Source organism: Pagrus pagrus (genome assembly GCF_965226575.1).
Source record: "Pagrus pagrus genome assembly, chromosome: 13".
Taxonomy (NCBI): Eukaryota; Metazoa; Chordata; class Actinopteri; order Spariformes; family Sparidae; genus Pagrus; species Pagrus pagrus.
Window position 1 is genome coordinate 12483427 of NC_140197.1, and position 14805 is coordinate 12498231.

At 43.2% G+C, this 14805-nt stretch overlaps 1 protein-coding gene across 1 annotated transcript; it reads left to right on the forward strand.

Moving 5' to 3' along the window:
• Window positions 1-24: 24 nt before the first annotated feature.
• nptxra (neuronal pentraxin receptor a) lies at window positions 25-14575 on the forward strand. Its single transcript, XM_084371154.1, has 5 exons — window positions 25-1131; window positions 6503-6785; window positions 7192-7433; window positions 10230-10409; window positions 11246-14575. The coding sequence occupies exons 1-5, from the start codon at window positions 418-420 to the stop codon at window positions 11474-11476; spliced, it is 1650 nt and encodes a 549-aa protein (XP_084227280.1). The 5' UTR covers window positions 25-417; the 3' UTR covers window positions 11477-14575.
• Window positions 14576-14805: the final 230 nt, after the last annotated feature.

Consider the following 14805-nt stretch of genomic DNA (forward strand, 5'->3'; position numbering starts at 1 on the left):
CCCCCTCTTCTCTCCCTCTTCTCTCCCTCTTCTCTCCCTCTCTCCTCCTCACTCTGCTGCTTCAGTGTTAACAGGCTGGGCTCTGCCTGATGGGGAGGACATGCGCGCTGAACAGGAGGAGGAGGTGGAGCAGAGAGGCTGGCTGCTCCTGGTGCGTTGACTCCATGATCACTCAATTATGGTGCGGAACTCTCCTCTTGTAATCGCCTCTTCTTGTGGGAAAGAGTCAAACTGAGGAAGTGGAGGTGTTTTTTCTTTTCTTCTTCTTTTACATGCGTGAAAATAATTGGACACTTTTGTTGTTTTGCAGCTTTTTAGTTTCTTCTCATCTGAGTGTTATCAGCTGTTAGATTTTTCTAATAATCGATCGCCCCCGCCGCCAACCTGAAGTTCATTGTTATTATCTTGGCCGCCGGGATGGTGGCCTTCATCGGAGCGGTTATCTGCATCATCGCGGCAGTCCACACCGGGTCCTCCAGGGCTGCCGCCGCGCAACAGCAGCCAGCGACCGACAACCACTCGCTGTACCCGGACGCGGCGGCGCAGACCCCCGCGTCAAGGGGCTCCGTGGCCCGGGCCGGATCTCTGGGCGCTCTCCATGGTTCTGAAACGCCCGATTCAGAAGCACCAACCTTCAACATCGGGCTCGGCGGGCTGGACGGGGTCACTGGACTCACCGGTCACGACCCATCCGTCAGCCGGCTCATCTGCACGCCGATCCCCGCCGGGGAGTGCAACCCGAAAAACTTTCAGCAACAAGCGGAGGACCCGTCGCTGTACGCGGGGGAGGACTGGGGCTACCTCCGCACCACCGCGGAGGAGCTCCGGCAGACGGTCCTGCAGCAGAAGGACCAGATCTTAACGGACCAGCGGACCATCAGGGAGCTGACGGGGAAACTAACCGAGTGCGAGAAGGGGCTGGACGGCAGGAGCAGCGGCGCGGACAGACGCGGGGGCGCAGCGGGGCTGCTGGGGGGCAAGAGCGCGGGAGAGGAGACGCACCTGGAGCGGATCATGGTGCGGGACAGCCCGGCATCGACGACCGACAGTGTCCACCTGCTCACCGTGCGGGCTGTGGATGAGCTGGAGCAGGCGATCACCCAGCTCAAAGACCGCATCGAGAAACTGGAGGTATGTAGAGAAAGAAAACCAGACATGAGGAGGAATCTCTGGTCCCACATGATAAGATTTTACAGGAATAGAGAAGAATCTTCTTTGTTGAAGAAAGATGTTCATGTTCTGATAGAAAGCTTTTAATATTAAAGGTGCACTATGTAGTTTCATACTGTTTTCCTTTATACTTGTGGCGGACCCTGCCACCTTTCCAGCTTCAAACAGTGTTCTGGAGACCTTATTTTCAGTCATGGAGTTTGTATTATTACCTCATTAATAATGTAAATATTCAAATTCTTCTACAAAACTCCACAGTGCCCCTTTAATGTGCTATAACTTCCACTCCAGCTGCACTTTGCTGTGAAAAGTCATGTTCAGAGTCGACATTAACGTCTATATTCGTCTCTTTTCTTACTCGATAGTCCCTTTTAGGTTTTCTGAGCACGCATGAGCGCTTTATGAAAGCAAGGCTGTTCAATTTTGAATGAGAACAAGTGAGTTATCCAAAAAGCTTTATGTGTGGTATCAGATATTGGCAGCCAGATACCCATTTTTGTCAACAACAACATCAGCTGAAGCCATTCACTCATTTGCAAGCATTAAAAAAAAGAGAAAAGCTTCCACACATGGCTGCTTTGTCTGCATTCTTGCACTCTAATCAATTACAGGGATCACATGATACGATCTGGAAATGATATTGCAGCTAACAGCCGATAAAATCAACATTTAGAGGTTTTGCATAATCAAAAACCCGTCATCTGTTCCTCCCTGGCTGAGGCGGCTAATTTATCATGCCAGGGAAACAGATTGAGAAATTAGGGTGGAAAAGAAAAGAGAGCGATGGAAAGAGAAACAGTGAAGGGGGGAGGAGAGGGGGGGGGAGGGAGAGAGGAGATGAGGATAAAGATAAAGTGAGGAGGGGGTGATAAAGGAGGAGGAAGAGGAGGAGGGACAATAGAGCAGAGTAACATGAAACATGCCCTTTTCTGACCAGACTCCGATGATGTACAACCTCATTTTAGGCTGAAGCAATCCCATCCATAATTTATGAGTCGCCTATATTTGTTGAAAGCAGAGTAAATGTGCTGCTCTGCAGTATAGCGCTCGTCACTCTGCTTTAGTTTATGTAGGACATGTCAGTGTGGGTCATTTTCTTTGAGGATTATATGCACTCTCTCTTTGTCTCCTCTCCATATCGACAGTCAGATAAAAAGCTGCTCTTTTCAGGAACCATGTGTGCTCACGTTTTCCTCTGACAGAATAAGATCTGAGTTGGATTTCACAGGTTTTCAGGGTGACATAATACTGGAGCTGTTGTTTCTCACCCCCACTCTCTTTCTTTTACCATCCAAGTCACGTTTCTGTGTACAGCAGGTACTTGGCCTATTTCACAGTGTGGTGTTTACATCAGATCCTCTGCGCTGGTGAATCTACAAGAAGAGCACCCATCAGGGAATACTAGTCAGGTCAAATAACTGTGTTAAATTCATAACCCCCACAGCTTTCATGACTACACTCCAGCAGCTATTGATAGCACTCGCTAGATGTCCATGTTTGCTTCTAGAGCCAGAAATCCTATAGAGCCAACCCTTCTTCATGTGTCAGAGGAGAAAAAATGCCTAGGACAGGCTGCATTTGTGCAGATGTGCTGGTTTTCCATTTACCTCCCAGCACCACGGGCTCCGATAGCAGTTTGAGCCGTGATTTTCCTGCAGCATCAGTAGATTTCCATCATAACCAGAGGATCAATGGTAGTAAGAGCTACGTAATATCGTGCTGATCCAGCTGCAGTGTGTTGATCCTTCGCTCTGAGCTTTATCTTCAGTAGAGGCTGTGCTGGAAATGAGTGTGAGGAACAAATGTCTTCGAGCTCAGTGGCACAGGGTCCTTGAGTGGGTCCCCAGCGAAAGGAAGATAATATTTTAACTTTAATCACATTTTGAAGTTGGCTTTTTTGATTGATTGTAATCTAATGTGAACATATCCTAAATATTGGTTGACTATGAAGTTTTTTTGTGTCATATTTGATTAAAAATGCATTAATTGGCCACCTGTCAAATTCATACTCAAAACCAATAGGGAGTAGCATAGCATCAGAGTAAACTGCTGCTAACTGTAGCTGCCCTTAGGTAGTTAGCTCAGTTAGCGGTGCAGTTAGCGGTCCTAATGTCAAAACTGCTATTTATTCACATTCCAGTGATAATTTTAGTTATTTTTCAATCAATATTCAAATACACCCAAAAAGACAAATCCTCTCAAACTGGGGGTCTGTGGTCTAACGGTATCTACTATTTCAGTGTGTTTCTGCCAGTATTTTTAGGTCCCTTAAAATACAAACACATCAAGAAACCGTGAAGCTCTGTTAGTGGAGATACTTCACGAAAAAACGTAAAGTAAGACAAAAATCCACATCAAAGCCATGCTAGCTGCTCTGTCAGGCTTCTGGCTATCAAGGCAAAGCATTGCATTGCTTCGTAGTGCTAACAAGCTCATATTGATGATGCTAACATGCTGATGTTTAGCAGTTAAGCAGGTATTGTTGACCATGTTCTCCATCTTAGTAAAGTGTGACAGCATGCCAACATTCACTGAATAATACCTTACAACTAGATAGGTAGATACCATTTTAAAGGATCACCAATGTTATTGCATTTCCCTAGACTAACCCACAAACGTCAACCTTATGGTGGCGCTAGAAGAAAGGTCAGATGATCACCACGTCATCATCTTAAAGCCACGAATGTCTATAAAAGTAAATGTTGCATTATTTTTTCTTTTTCTTTTGAACTTCTGCTAGCACTACATGGAAGGGCAAACACCAAAGTCTTTATCATTCATCCTCTCACGGCAATCCATCTGTTAGTTATTGAGATATCTAAGTCTGGACAAAGTGATGGACCAACCAACAAACATGCCCCGACTTATTTAAAGTCGGGGCATGTACTACTGAGCACATAATGATGCCTTTCACCACACGTATGCCTCTCTAGATTCATTGTGCACACATTCATGTATTGGAGGAAACTGTAATTGTTGTTTTCTTTACAAATGTTTGACGCCTGCACATGTAAATACCTGCCTCGGGGCCTAACCCCAGGCACGATAACACAAGTGTCAAATATATTTTCCTATCAGTCCAAGGCTCATAGGATCGTATTTTTTTCAAGGCTTCCATTAGCATACGTATGATTTAAGCAGATGCGTAAGTGCAGTCTGTAGCGGGTGCGAACCTATCATTTCCAGCTATTACAACAAACGTGACGATAATGGCATGTTACAATAACTCTGTTGTTGATTTTACCGCAAAACGCAACCACATTACAGGATAAAAGACTGTTAAGTCTGCTGGAAAACATACATGTTAGTCCATCGTGTGTCCTCTGCTGTCCTGTTTTACACCATGTGTGATCAAGTCAGATTGTTATTATGTATAGGAAGCTGCACAGCCCCAGCATCATCTCATACACTAGAGGTAAGCACAGTCCACAATGTATGGCTTATGGGTTTGTATTTTCTGTGTAAATTCCCTCGGGGTGTCATTTCTACTGCATCCCAATAAACAATATCCTTGGTGGAAACACAGGACCAGGCAGGTTTTAGGAATCTTGTTGAGTCTGTATTCCCTCCCCTGTGGCATGACTGGTTATTTCAGTGAGCCATTATGCAGCAGGGCCTGGCAATCTGTTGTTGACTGAAATATTTTTTTTTAATCTTGGCGGCCTTTTCTGGCTTGCAATTATACATCGAGTTATACTTAATTGAAACAAATCCCTGTGGACATGAGATGGCTCTGCTTTAAGGAGATCTGTTCATGCCGAAAACTTCATGAGTGACACTTGGATACAGACGTTTTTTATCATTCCCTCTGTGGAATTCAAAAGAAGAGCTTGAAGGTACTGATCCTGCTTTAATCATGCCGCACTATTTCTCACACAGATTCCACAGAAATGTGAAAAACATGGCAAAATCCACAAATTAAAACCCAGAATACTACAGAATCGATTCTAGGAAATGCTGCAAAAGGATGCTAATGCTCTATGTATGCAGTAGTAAATTGTTTTAAGCTTGAGGAGAAAATATAAAGGAGAAAAAGTACTTATTTTTTCCATAACTGAATAAAGAAGCTGTTCTCAGAGGAAAATAAGGTCCCCAGAACACTGTTTGAAGCTAGAAAGGTGGCAGGGTCCGCCTAATACCATATATGAATATACTTATTCATATTCTTGCTGACAGGTAGATGAGAAGCGTGATATGACTTTCGCACCTGTCCGTTCAATATGTAGCTATAGCTGGCATCAAGTTATCTGAGCTTAGCAGAAACACTGGAAAACAGCCTGAAGGTAACAGACAATCAATCTACCAGCACCTCTAAAGCTCTTTAATTAACACACTATATCTCATTTGAGCAATCCATCCAAAAGCCAAAATGTATAAGAAATAATTAACATTGTTTCCCAACATGGGGACTCTTGTGCAAAACTATTAGATAAGACTAGCAAGCTCACAGTGACTGCCCCCAGCTAAGAAATAGTCCTTGGAGAAATGTTGAACTATTCCTTTAAGGACAAAACATTACATTGACTAAAGGACAGTGAAACCTTATTAAATCAGGCCCTAGATCCATCACCAAAATCAATTATTAATAGGGTCTAATAACTTCTCCTTACATCGGCATGCGACCAAGAAAAGGTTGAGAATCACTGCTTTAACTGGGACGTTCGTTTCCATTAAATAGTAAGTAAACTCTTTTACCCGAAAGCAATTTATAAATTATTTCACCTTAAAGCGGCACTATGCAGTTTTGGAGAGGAAATTCAAACTGATGTTGTTTACAGAAAAAACAGGGATCTGGCTGCCAATATCCACTACCGCACATAAATATCCAATACTGCACATAAAGCCTTTCGGATAACTCACTTGTCCTCATTCAAAATTGAACGGCCATGATTTCATAAAGCACTCATACGTGCCCAGCAAACCTAAAAGGGACTATCGAGTAAGAAAAGAGACAAATATAGCCGTGGATGTCAACTGTGATCATGGCTTTTTACAGCAAATGGAGCTGGAGTGGAAGTTTTAGCATATCAAAGGGGCACTATGTAGTTTTGGAGAAGAAATTCAAACTCGGAATTTTAAAATTTACAATATTAATGAGGTAATGATACAAACTCAGAAATATTTATCTTTTCCATGACTGAATTAACAAGCTGTTCTCAGAGGAAAAAAAAGGTCCCCAGAACACTGTTTGAAGCTGGAAAGGTGGCAGGGTCCGCCACATATAAACAAAGTGAAACAGTATGAAACTGTCCTGTCCTTTAAGGTCAGTTTGTGTATTCAGTAAAATCCACGAAGAGAACCAGTTTTCTTCCGCTGTCTCCCTCCCCCACAGTCAGACATTGGCCCATTTCCTCACAACCAGACGGACAGCACCACCTCAGGAGTACCAGAGGAAGGCGGGACGTCTAGCGGTCCAGAGAGGATGGCCGATCCTGGGCCCCGAGCTGGTGCTGACAGGCCCTGGAGGATGGAAGATTTAGAGGGAGAGCTGGAGAGGAAGGTTGAGCTGCTGGACAAAGAGAGAAAAGCCTTGAGGCTGGAAACAGAGAAACACAGACAGGAAATCGACAGAGGCATCAATAAACTCCACCACCGAATCTCAGGACTGGAGGAAGGTGGGTGTCAACAGATACAACTGATAAGAAATAAAACAGGATTTGTGTTTAAGTGCGGGTTAATATGAAATTGTAATAATGGACTGTGATGACTCATCTCACTAATGAGGAGAAATAATCAGGCATAAAAACCACAGCAGATGTTTCATTTTTCTATTAATCTCAATCGAATCAATCCATGAGGTTTCTTTATGATGAATAAATTATGTTTTAACTTATGTAAAAGAAAAAAAAGATCAGAAAGACTATGAAATCAATGCCCTGCTTCAAAAACACAGATCAGATGTTTTGATGTGAAGAAAGTACAGATCCATCTGATCCTTTTGCCGAATCACTGCAGTGGTTTCTCTCTGCACCCTCTGTCCTTTGTTTCCACGTTCATGCTCTCTCTCTGCTTCTTCCTCAGGTATCTCCGGACATTCTTTCCCACAGGGCTACAGACTGTCCTTCCCCACTCGGACGAACTACATGTACGCTGTTGTGAAACACTCCATCCCGACACTGCGGGCCTTCACCGTCTGCCTGTGGCTGCGGCCCGCGGAGGGCGGGATCGGCACGCCTCTGTCTTACGCTGTTCCTGCCCAGCCTAACGAACTGGTGCTGCTGCAGGGCCTGCATACCCCCGCTGAGCTGCTCGTCAATGACAAGGTATCACTCGAGCTGCATGCACTGTGTATCTGAACTGTCCACTGCTTGGGTGCAATTGCTTTTCTCAGGAGGGTTGATGTAACCCAGTCATTGTCCAACATGACGCGCCAGATGGTTTGTTACATAGAAACATCTTGGAAGTCGCCATTACGGTCCAGACATGACCAGCTGCCGGAGCTGATTGCGGCCATTCTTCAGATAATGTAGATAATCCTTGTGGTTCCACCAATATGCCAATAGTCTATTTTTGACAGAAGTGGACAGAAGCCACGTCGAGCTGCACAGAACCAGGCAGGAAGTCAGACCCAAGGAACATAAAACAGAAGGATTATTACGTCACCGACTCTTGCTTTGGTGCCAGTCTGTGGTGTCGTGTCAGCTGTATTGAAGTCTATGAGAGAAGCATGGAGAAACACACTAAAACCCAACGTATGACTTCTGATGATGAAATGCCTGCAGAAAATGAAAGAACACACTTCAGAGAGCGTTTCTTCACACATCCCCCATAGACTTCATAAGCTACCCCTCTTTTTAAGTTCCCTGGTCAGACCCAGAAACAGCATGCTCATCCAGTCAATTTTCAAAATAAAACACCCTGTGCAGACTCAGGATCTACAGCACAGTAAAATAGACACAAAATAATAATTTAACTACATAGGCCACTCAGCAAGGGTGGAAGCATAAAAATCAAGGGAAACGATGAAATGAACTCAACGGTATCAGGCTCCAGGTGGGAAATGAAGCTGCATGCAGGACAGAACAAAACCACGTCGCACAAGCAAGGTCATAGAGACCTTCCTGGTGAAATCAAGGCATTAGAAACTGTTTGGAAAAGGGCTGTCACTTTTAAAAAACAGGCAATTGGACTATCATTATCATCTATCATGGGCATACTTTGACTAAGCAGGTCATCAGGAGGAGAGTGCTACCACCAGTGGAGCCAGTCAGTTAATCAAACTCTTGCCAAAGCCAATAGGGAGAGGAGCGAAAACATCTTTCCCATCGCGAAAAGCTTTCAGTGTCATTCTTTACTCTTCTTTTAATGAAACATACTCTCCAGCTCTGACATAACTGATGCTACAGCAGTAGCTACGCTAAACCCTACTTTTGTTTTCTAACGAACGGTACCTTCTCTCTTGTTGTAACACCTAAACCAGGGCCATAGCTGCCACTAGTTCCTCATAGGACGCCAACTGGTCTGCCTGGCAAGATGAACGAGTTCACATGATCCCTTGATCTCGCAAATCGAGCTACCCGCCAAAGTATTGACACAGCATATTGGCAGTATATATTAGACAATATGTCAAGAAGATATATATTTACGTACATGTTACAACATGTGTTAGTCTCTCTGTTCACTCAAATATATTCTGTATTTTAATGGACAAATGTGAGTTTGTGAGTGAGCATTTTTCTGATCAAGACGTCCCCTAACCTTCAGGAAGGACGTTCAAAACTCATTTAAAGTGAATGTTGAATGACGATATGCTCTTATCTGCACATTATAGGTTTAAAAGGTTTTTTTTAAGCAGTAACACGTAATTGTGGAGTAAAAGCTTCTGATTGATGAATGGCTATTTTACCTTTTAGCCACAACGGCCACATGTAGGTTCAGTGGGTGAATTGTCACATTTATTTCTTCATATTTGTTTCATAGTTTGGAGTAGTTAAACCTGTAACGCTTTAAGTTCTTGCACATGCGCTTTACAGTAGAAGGCACAATGTCTTATTTTAAACGAATGTACAACACTGCTCCCATTATGATCTCCTGGAAGCTTTATGTAAGCAGCTCGCAGCCTTTATAGTTTCTATTTCTATACATTTTATTTGAAACATTAATTGTGTTGAAATTCCGTTTTGCATAGAGCTCATTTTGCCCACCGGTGCAATATGACTTACCATCACTTTAATCATAATCGCCTCTCTTTCAACCTACTAATGGACAAAATGATGACACAAAGTTGTGTTTTGTTACACGTTGCTGTTGTAAAAAACATTTTAGCTGGTTGAGAGCTCTAAGACGTTCAGACCGACCTGGTGCTCACTGGGACGAGTCATGTAGAATTTGTTAATTAGATGTGATGAGAAATCTGCTACAAATTAAGAACCTGTTACGGTAAATTTATGTGCTCACAAAATCATTCAAAGGTTTTCTGTAATAATATTTCAGTGCCTTCTTCATGAAAACATTGGGGATGGGATAAAAATGTAAGACAGATCCAAGCGTCTGCAGCACTACTCTGGGATGGAGTGTAGAGGAGACTTACAGTGTACATATCTTACATAAGTTACCGTAGTTTCACCTAAGAAGAGTTTCACTCCTGCTTTCTACACGACTCGCCGACTTTACCCTATGTTCTATTTATAAAAAGCATTAGAGTCTTGAGCAGAGTTTCTAATGTCTCTTACAGAGGAAATAGTGCGCTGTATTAGCATACAAATAAGCAGAACACATCAAACCAAAGAGCCAATTTAGCGGACAGGCTAAACAGCCTCATTCATGTATTCAAATGACAAACTAATACGCCACCTTGACAGCATTACAGGCTTGTGTAGTGCGGTGCGGTGGCTATAGGAATAATTCAATAAAGTCATTATGGTAATAGATGCCTGGAGGAAAAGTTCTGTGTCCTTGGAGGCAGCACAATGTCTTTGGGACAGAGGAAATGCTGTATAATAGCCAGCTTTTGTACCCTGAAGCCTTGAGAGAGAAATGAGATGTCACCTTCAAATGTGTCTGAAGAACATCAGAATCCAAACTTCATCTGAACTGCCCTTTTCCTCGCCTATTCCCAGGTGGCGCAGTTGCCTCTGAACCTCTCCAGAGGCAGCTGGCAGCACATCTGTGTGAGCTGGAGCCAGAAGGGAGGAGCCTGGCAGGCCTACCAGGGGGGGAAACTGAGGGGCGAGGGTCACTCGCTGGCAGCCGGGCATCACATCAGACCTGGAGGAGTGCTCATACTGGGGCAAGAGCAGGTGAGCGCACGAATGAGGGTGTGAAAGACTGAAGGAATGAAGTTTTAACTGATTACAGTCAAGTCAGCCTGCTGGGGTACTCCAGGAGAAATCTAATTTGGTATTCCCGTCAGACAACTGCTGACTACAGCGCTTCAAGAACATAGTAGTTTACCCTCTGCAGCTGTGGGTGTTTTCACTCACTGACTTCTCCTGGAGTTGTAAATAAAAGTAGTAAATAAAAGCATGAAATACTTCGAGAGCCTTGATGCAAATGGAGGCAGTTAATCTAGGAGTTTGATTTAGTTTGAAGTATACTGCTAGCTAAAGTGTTGAGTGTGTGTGTGTGTGTGTGTGTGTGTGTGTGTGTGTGTGTGTGTGTGTGTGTGTTTTGGTTACCTATTGGGGACAGTGGCATAAACACTGACCATGTCAGGGCCAAGACCGGTCCTAATGCAGCAAAACATGATCTCTGATGTCCTGGTTAATTCTAGGGGTAAGGTATGAATAGAGGTTAGGGTAAGGGTTTGGGTTAGGCTGTACAAATGAATAGAAGTAAACATAAAGTCCTACTGTAAAAAGGATATCTGCGCAAACCTGTGTAATCGATAAAGAAAACAAGTATAAAAATAAAATAGCCTGGGCGACCTTCATCCAGAGCCAACACAACCCCTACAATATGGTGTCTTTATTCCATAGTCCTACATCTCCTTCATCTCCCCAAAAGCAAATCCACAGTTTGGCCCGAGTCAGCAGAGCAGTCGAAGCTGAGCTCTGCGTTTTTGTCTGTAATCACTTGAGCGCCTTTCAAGCTTCATCTCTGTAAACCATCTACCTTTACTCTTGTTTCTCTCCAGGACTCCCTGGGCGGAGGTTTTGACTCATCCCAGGCTCTGGTTGGAGAGTTGTCCCAGGTTGGTCTTTGGGACAGGGTCCTATCTTCTAGCCAGGTGGCCAGCTTGGCCCGCTGCAGCAGAGTAGCCCAGGGGAGTGTGGCCCCTTGGACCGAGAACGGAGTTGAGGTTCACGGCGGAGCAACCAAGGACCCGGGGGAGCCTTGTAGTAAACACACCAGGAGCTCTCAATGACTGATGGGAGGAGGCTTTGAGGAAAGGGGAAGTGAAAGAAGGGAGGGTGGAGGAGTAAAGTTGTAGCGATTTCGAGAAGGTATCAGTATGCCTAATATTAACACTGCTACATGATTTTCTAAACAATTCTATGTGGCATGGACTGGCAAGTATGTGAAAATGGAAAGTTAATGATATATATTTATATGGCCTGAGTAGAGGGCTTTGCAGTTACTTTACCAAACTTCTAGCAACCACAGCTGATCACATTATGGAGGGTCCATGGCGAAATGTGCAATACAAGATTTGATTACTCATAAGTATAGCTGTAGTATGGGTATAGATCACATTCTGTACGCTACTTATAGTCTATTAAATAATCTATAATTGAAGATGTGTTGCCAGATTCAGGCCACACTATGTTGGCATTGGTCCTAGCTCCTACTTTCCAACCAGCTAGCAATCTAATTAGTAAAAGCAACGACTGTACATGTCAACTTTAAGAAGACAAGCACACAATTTATTTTTCTGCTAGCTATGTGGAAAAACGCTAGCGACGACACAGTGATGACTAGCTGACCAAAACTTGCTTATGATTAGCTAGCTAAAAAATAAGAAAAGACATTATCTAACCCTCAATGAAATGGTTAAACATGTTGGGGAGTACGCTGATTTGCTTTATTGCTGAGAGTTGAGCTGGTGGCTAACTTAGCTTAGCATAAAGACTTTAGACAGGGGGGAGCAGCAAGTTTTGCCTACCAGCACCTCTAAGGTCACCAATTAACCAATATGTTCTTTTGTTTAATCACAGAAAAAAACAAAAGCTGGCTGGTAGTGGTAGCTTCATACTTAGCATGTAGCATTCTGATTCACCAGATGTAGGCTGTTGGTAGGCCTATAAGTCTGCCATTGGCCAATTATTTCAATCTGCATTGTCCACCCTTCAGCTATCTGAATACCTGCGAGCTAGAAACCTACATGCTGAAATGGGAAGTCCATCGCTAACGGTGCAAACCTAAACAAGTTAGCAGCTCATCAATGTGAGTGATAATTTTCAGCAAGAAAGCAAAGAATCCTTTTCCCCAAAATGTTGACATTGTCCTTTAAACCAATATGATCACTGGAGATGTTGTCATTTAACAGCTAAAACTATGCAGAAATCCCCACTGTATATCTATTGTGTTGAGACAGTCGAGAGCTGTTGACCTCCACTATGGCTGCCAGAAGTTGTGTCAAGCCAGCTGAAATCCCTCCACGAGTTCAGCAGGGTCGGGGTGATGTTAATTAGGATCCGTGACAGCTTTGGCACAGGGAGTCGACGTAAGGTGATGAAAAATGTTGGAGAAAGTGGTGGGAATATTAAGTACTAGGTGATGGCAACAAGGAGTAGATGATGAAAGAGAAAGGAAACAGATGGATCCAGTGCTGTAAAGGAGCGATGCTACATTGTTTTCACCTCTGCATGATGTGTTCATATACCTGTAATGTCTTGCCACTGCACTGTGTTGCTCACAGAGGACAGTGCCTCCTGCATCAGTGGCTGTCTTTGTGTCTCTGAAGGCCCGAGGGTCTCTTTTGTTCCCTAAATAAGTTTATGAATCAATCTAAAACAAGGAGTCTTATTCCCTAAGGAAGTCACCACCATTAGCAGAATGTTGCTTTTCTTTTGGGTGCATTTACATTTTTGTTTTTACAAGCTTTTGCCCCATCTCTGTCAGTCTGTGCAGATTTAGAAAATCAACATCAAAGTGTGGGCTCTCATCGAGGACATATTTGAATTCATGGTCTTAAAGGAGACCTATTATGCGTTTTCATTTTTTTCCTTTCCTTCTGTGTTTTTTATAGATCTAAAAGATCTTGAAAGTTAAAAAGCTCAAAGTCAGCACCAACAGAAGCTCCTCTCTCCCACAGAAAACACTGCTCCCAAACGCCTCGTCAGTAGTACTGCCTTTAATTCTGTCACTTTCTGACATCACACCACGTCACCATGTCACGCATTTGCATGATTCATGACCAGCAGCTAGTTTGGCACCTAACCACAGCTGCTCTGTTGTTGTTACTTGTGCTGGCTCAGGCGTGTGTGAGCTGACCAATCAGAGGAGACTGAGTATTCAGCCTTAAAGAGACAGGAGCGGTGCTGCAGCACTGGACAGAATGAGGAAACTGATGTTTTTTGAGCATTAAACCACCTAAAATAAAATGATGAACCTGAAAATGAGCATAATATGTCTCCTTTAAATGCAACCTTCAAACATACATAACATTTAATGGTTTTATTAGTTTCAAATTTACATAATGCACTCTTTGCAACTGTATACCTGCAGCCAGTCAACAGTGTGGTTTGATGAATCAACAACCGGAAACCTCCGACTCTTCCAGCCTTCCTACATCCCATGCATGAGTCGTGCTGTATGTTTGCAACATACCTCGTCATTTTGAGGATTATTCTCAACTGTTGTATGAGACGTGACGTGAAATACAAACTGTTCATTTCAAAAATTCCTACAAACGCTGGCTCTCCCTATAGCATAAAAACAATCCTTAGTGGAAAGTGCCTGTCTGGGTGTTGGCGCCCATGTAAACAAATGGTCAAATTTATCCTGATGGAGAATTCGCACCGCGAGATGTTTTGAGCTAATTAAGCGTCAGTGTTTCTGTGAATCCCCCGGGGATCTTTTTAAGATTTAAGAGGTTTGATAAAACATTTGAGAACACAGACGCAGTTTCTCTGTGCAGTGCCGTTCAAACTGATGCTAAATCAGGTCAGCATGATCTTGCTGTGACTAATAGTGTCTTTGATGATGCCTCTCAGTCTGCAGTGTTGTTAATACTATTATGCCTGGTGTCTGTTCAGCAACTTTTTTGGGCTTTTTGATAGTGTCGTGGCATTATTCTGTTTACAGTTATTGAAATTGAACGCTTTTTAACTCTACTGGCAATGTTTGTCTTTTCTTACATGACTTCTGTTGGTTTTTTTTCACTGTATGCATCAGTATCTTGTCTATTTTCACGCTGTCGTTTGTATAAATACTGTACGTCCGTGTCTTGTATGGTGTTGTATTGTTCTGCATATGTGCCGTGTACAAACCTCAAATCTTTATTAAAGTCCTAATTTTCAGATGTAAAGAATGTGATTCCTTTCTTAGTATCTGACACTACATTTGCGTACATCAGAGAAAAAAGCACAGTGAATAAGTGTACTAGAACTTCTGTTGTTCTTTTACTCAAGGACATGCACGAACACACACTTGTAATTTAAGCGCAGCGGCAACAAAACCTGCTGTGAAAGCAATCCCTCCTACAGTGAGAGTGCTCTCCAGACTCCACAAAAAAACATATTCGTTTTTTCA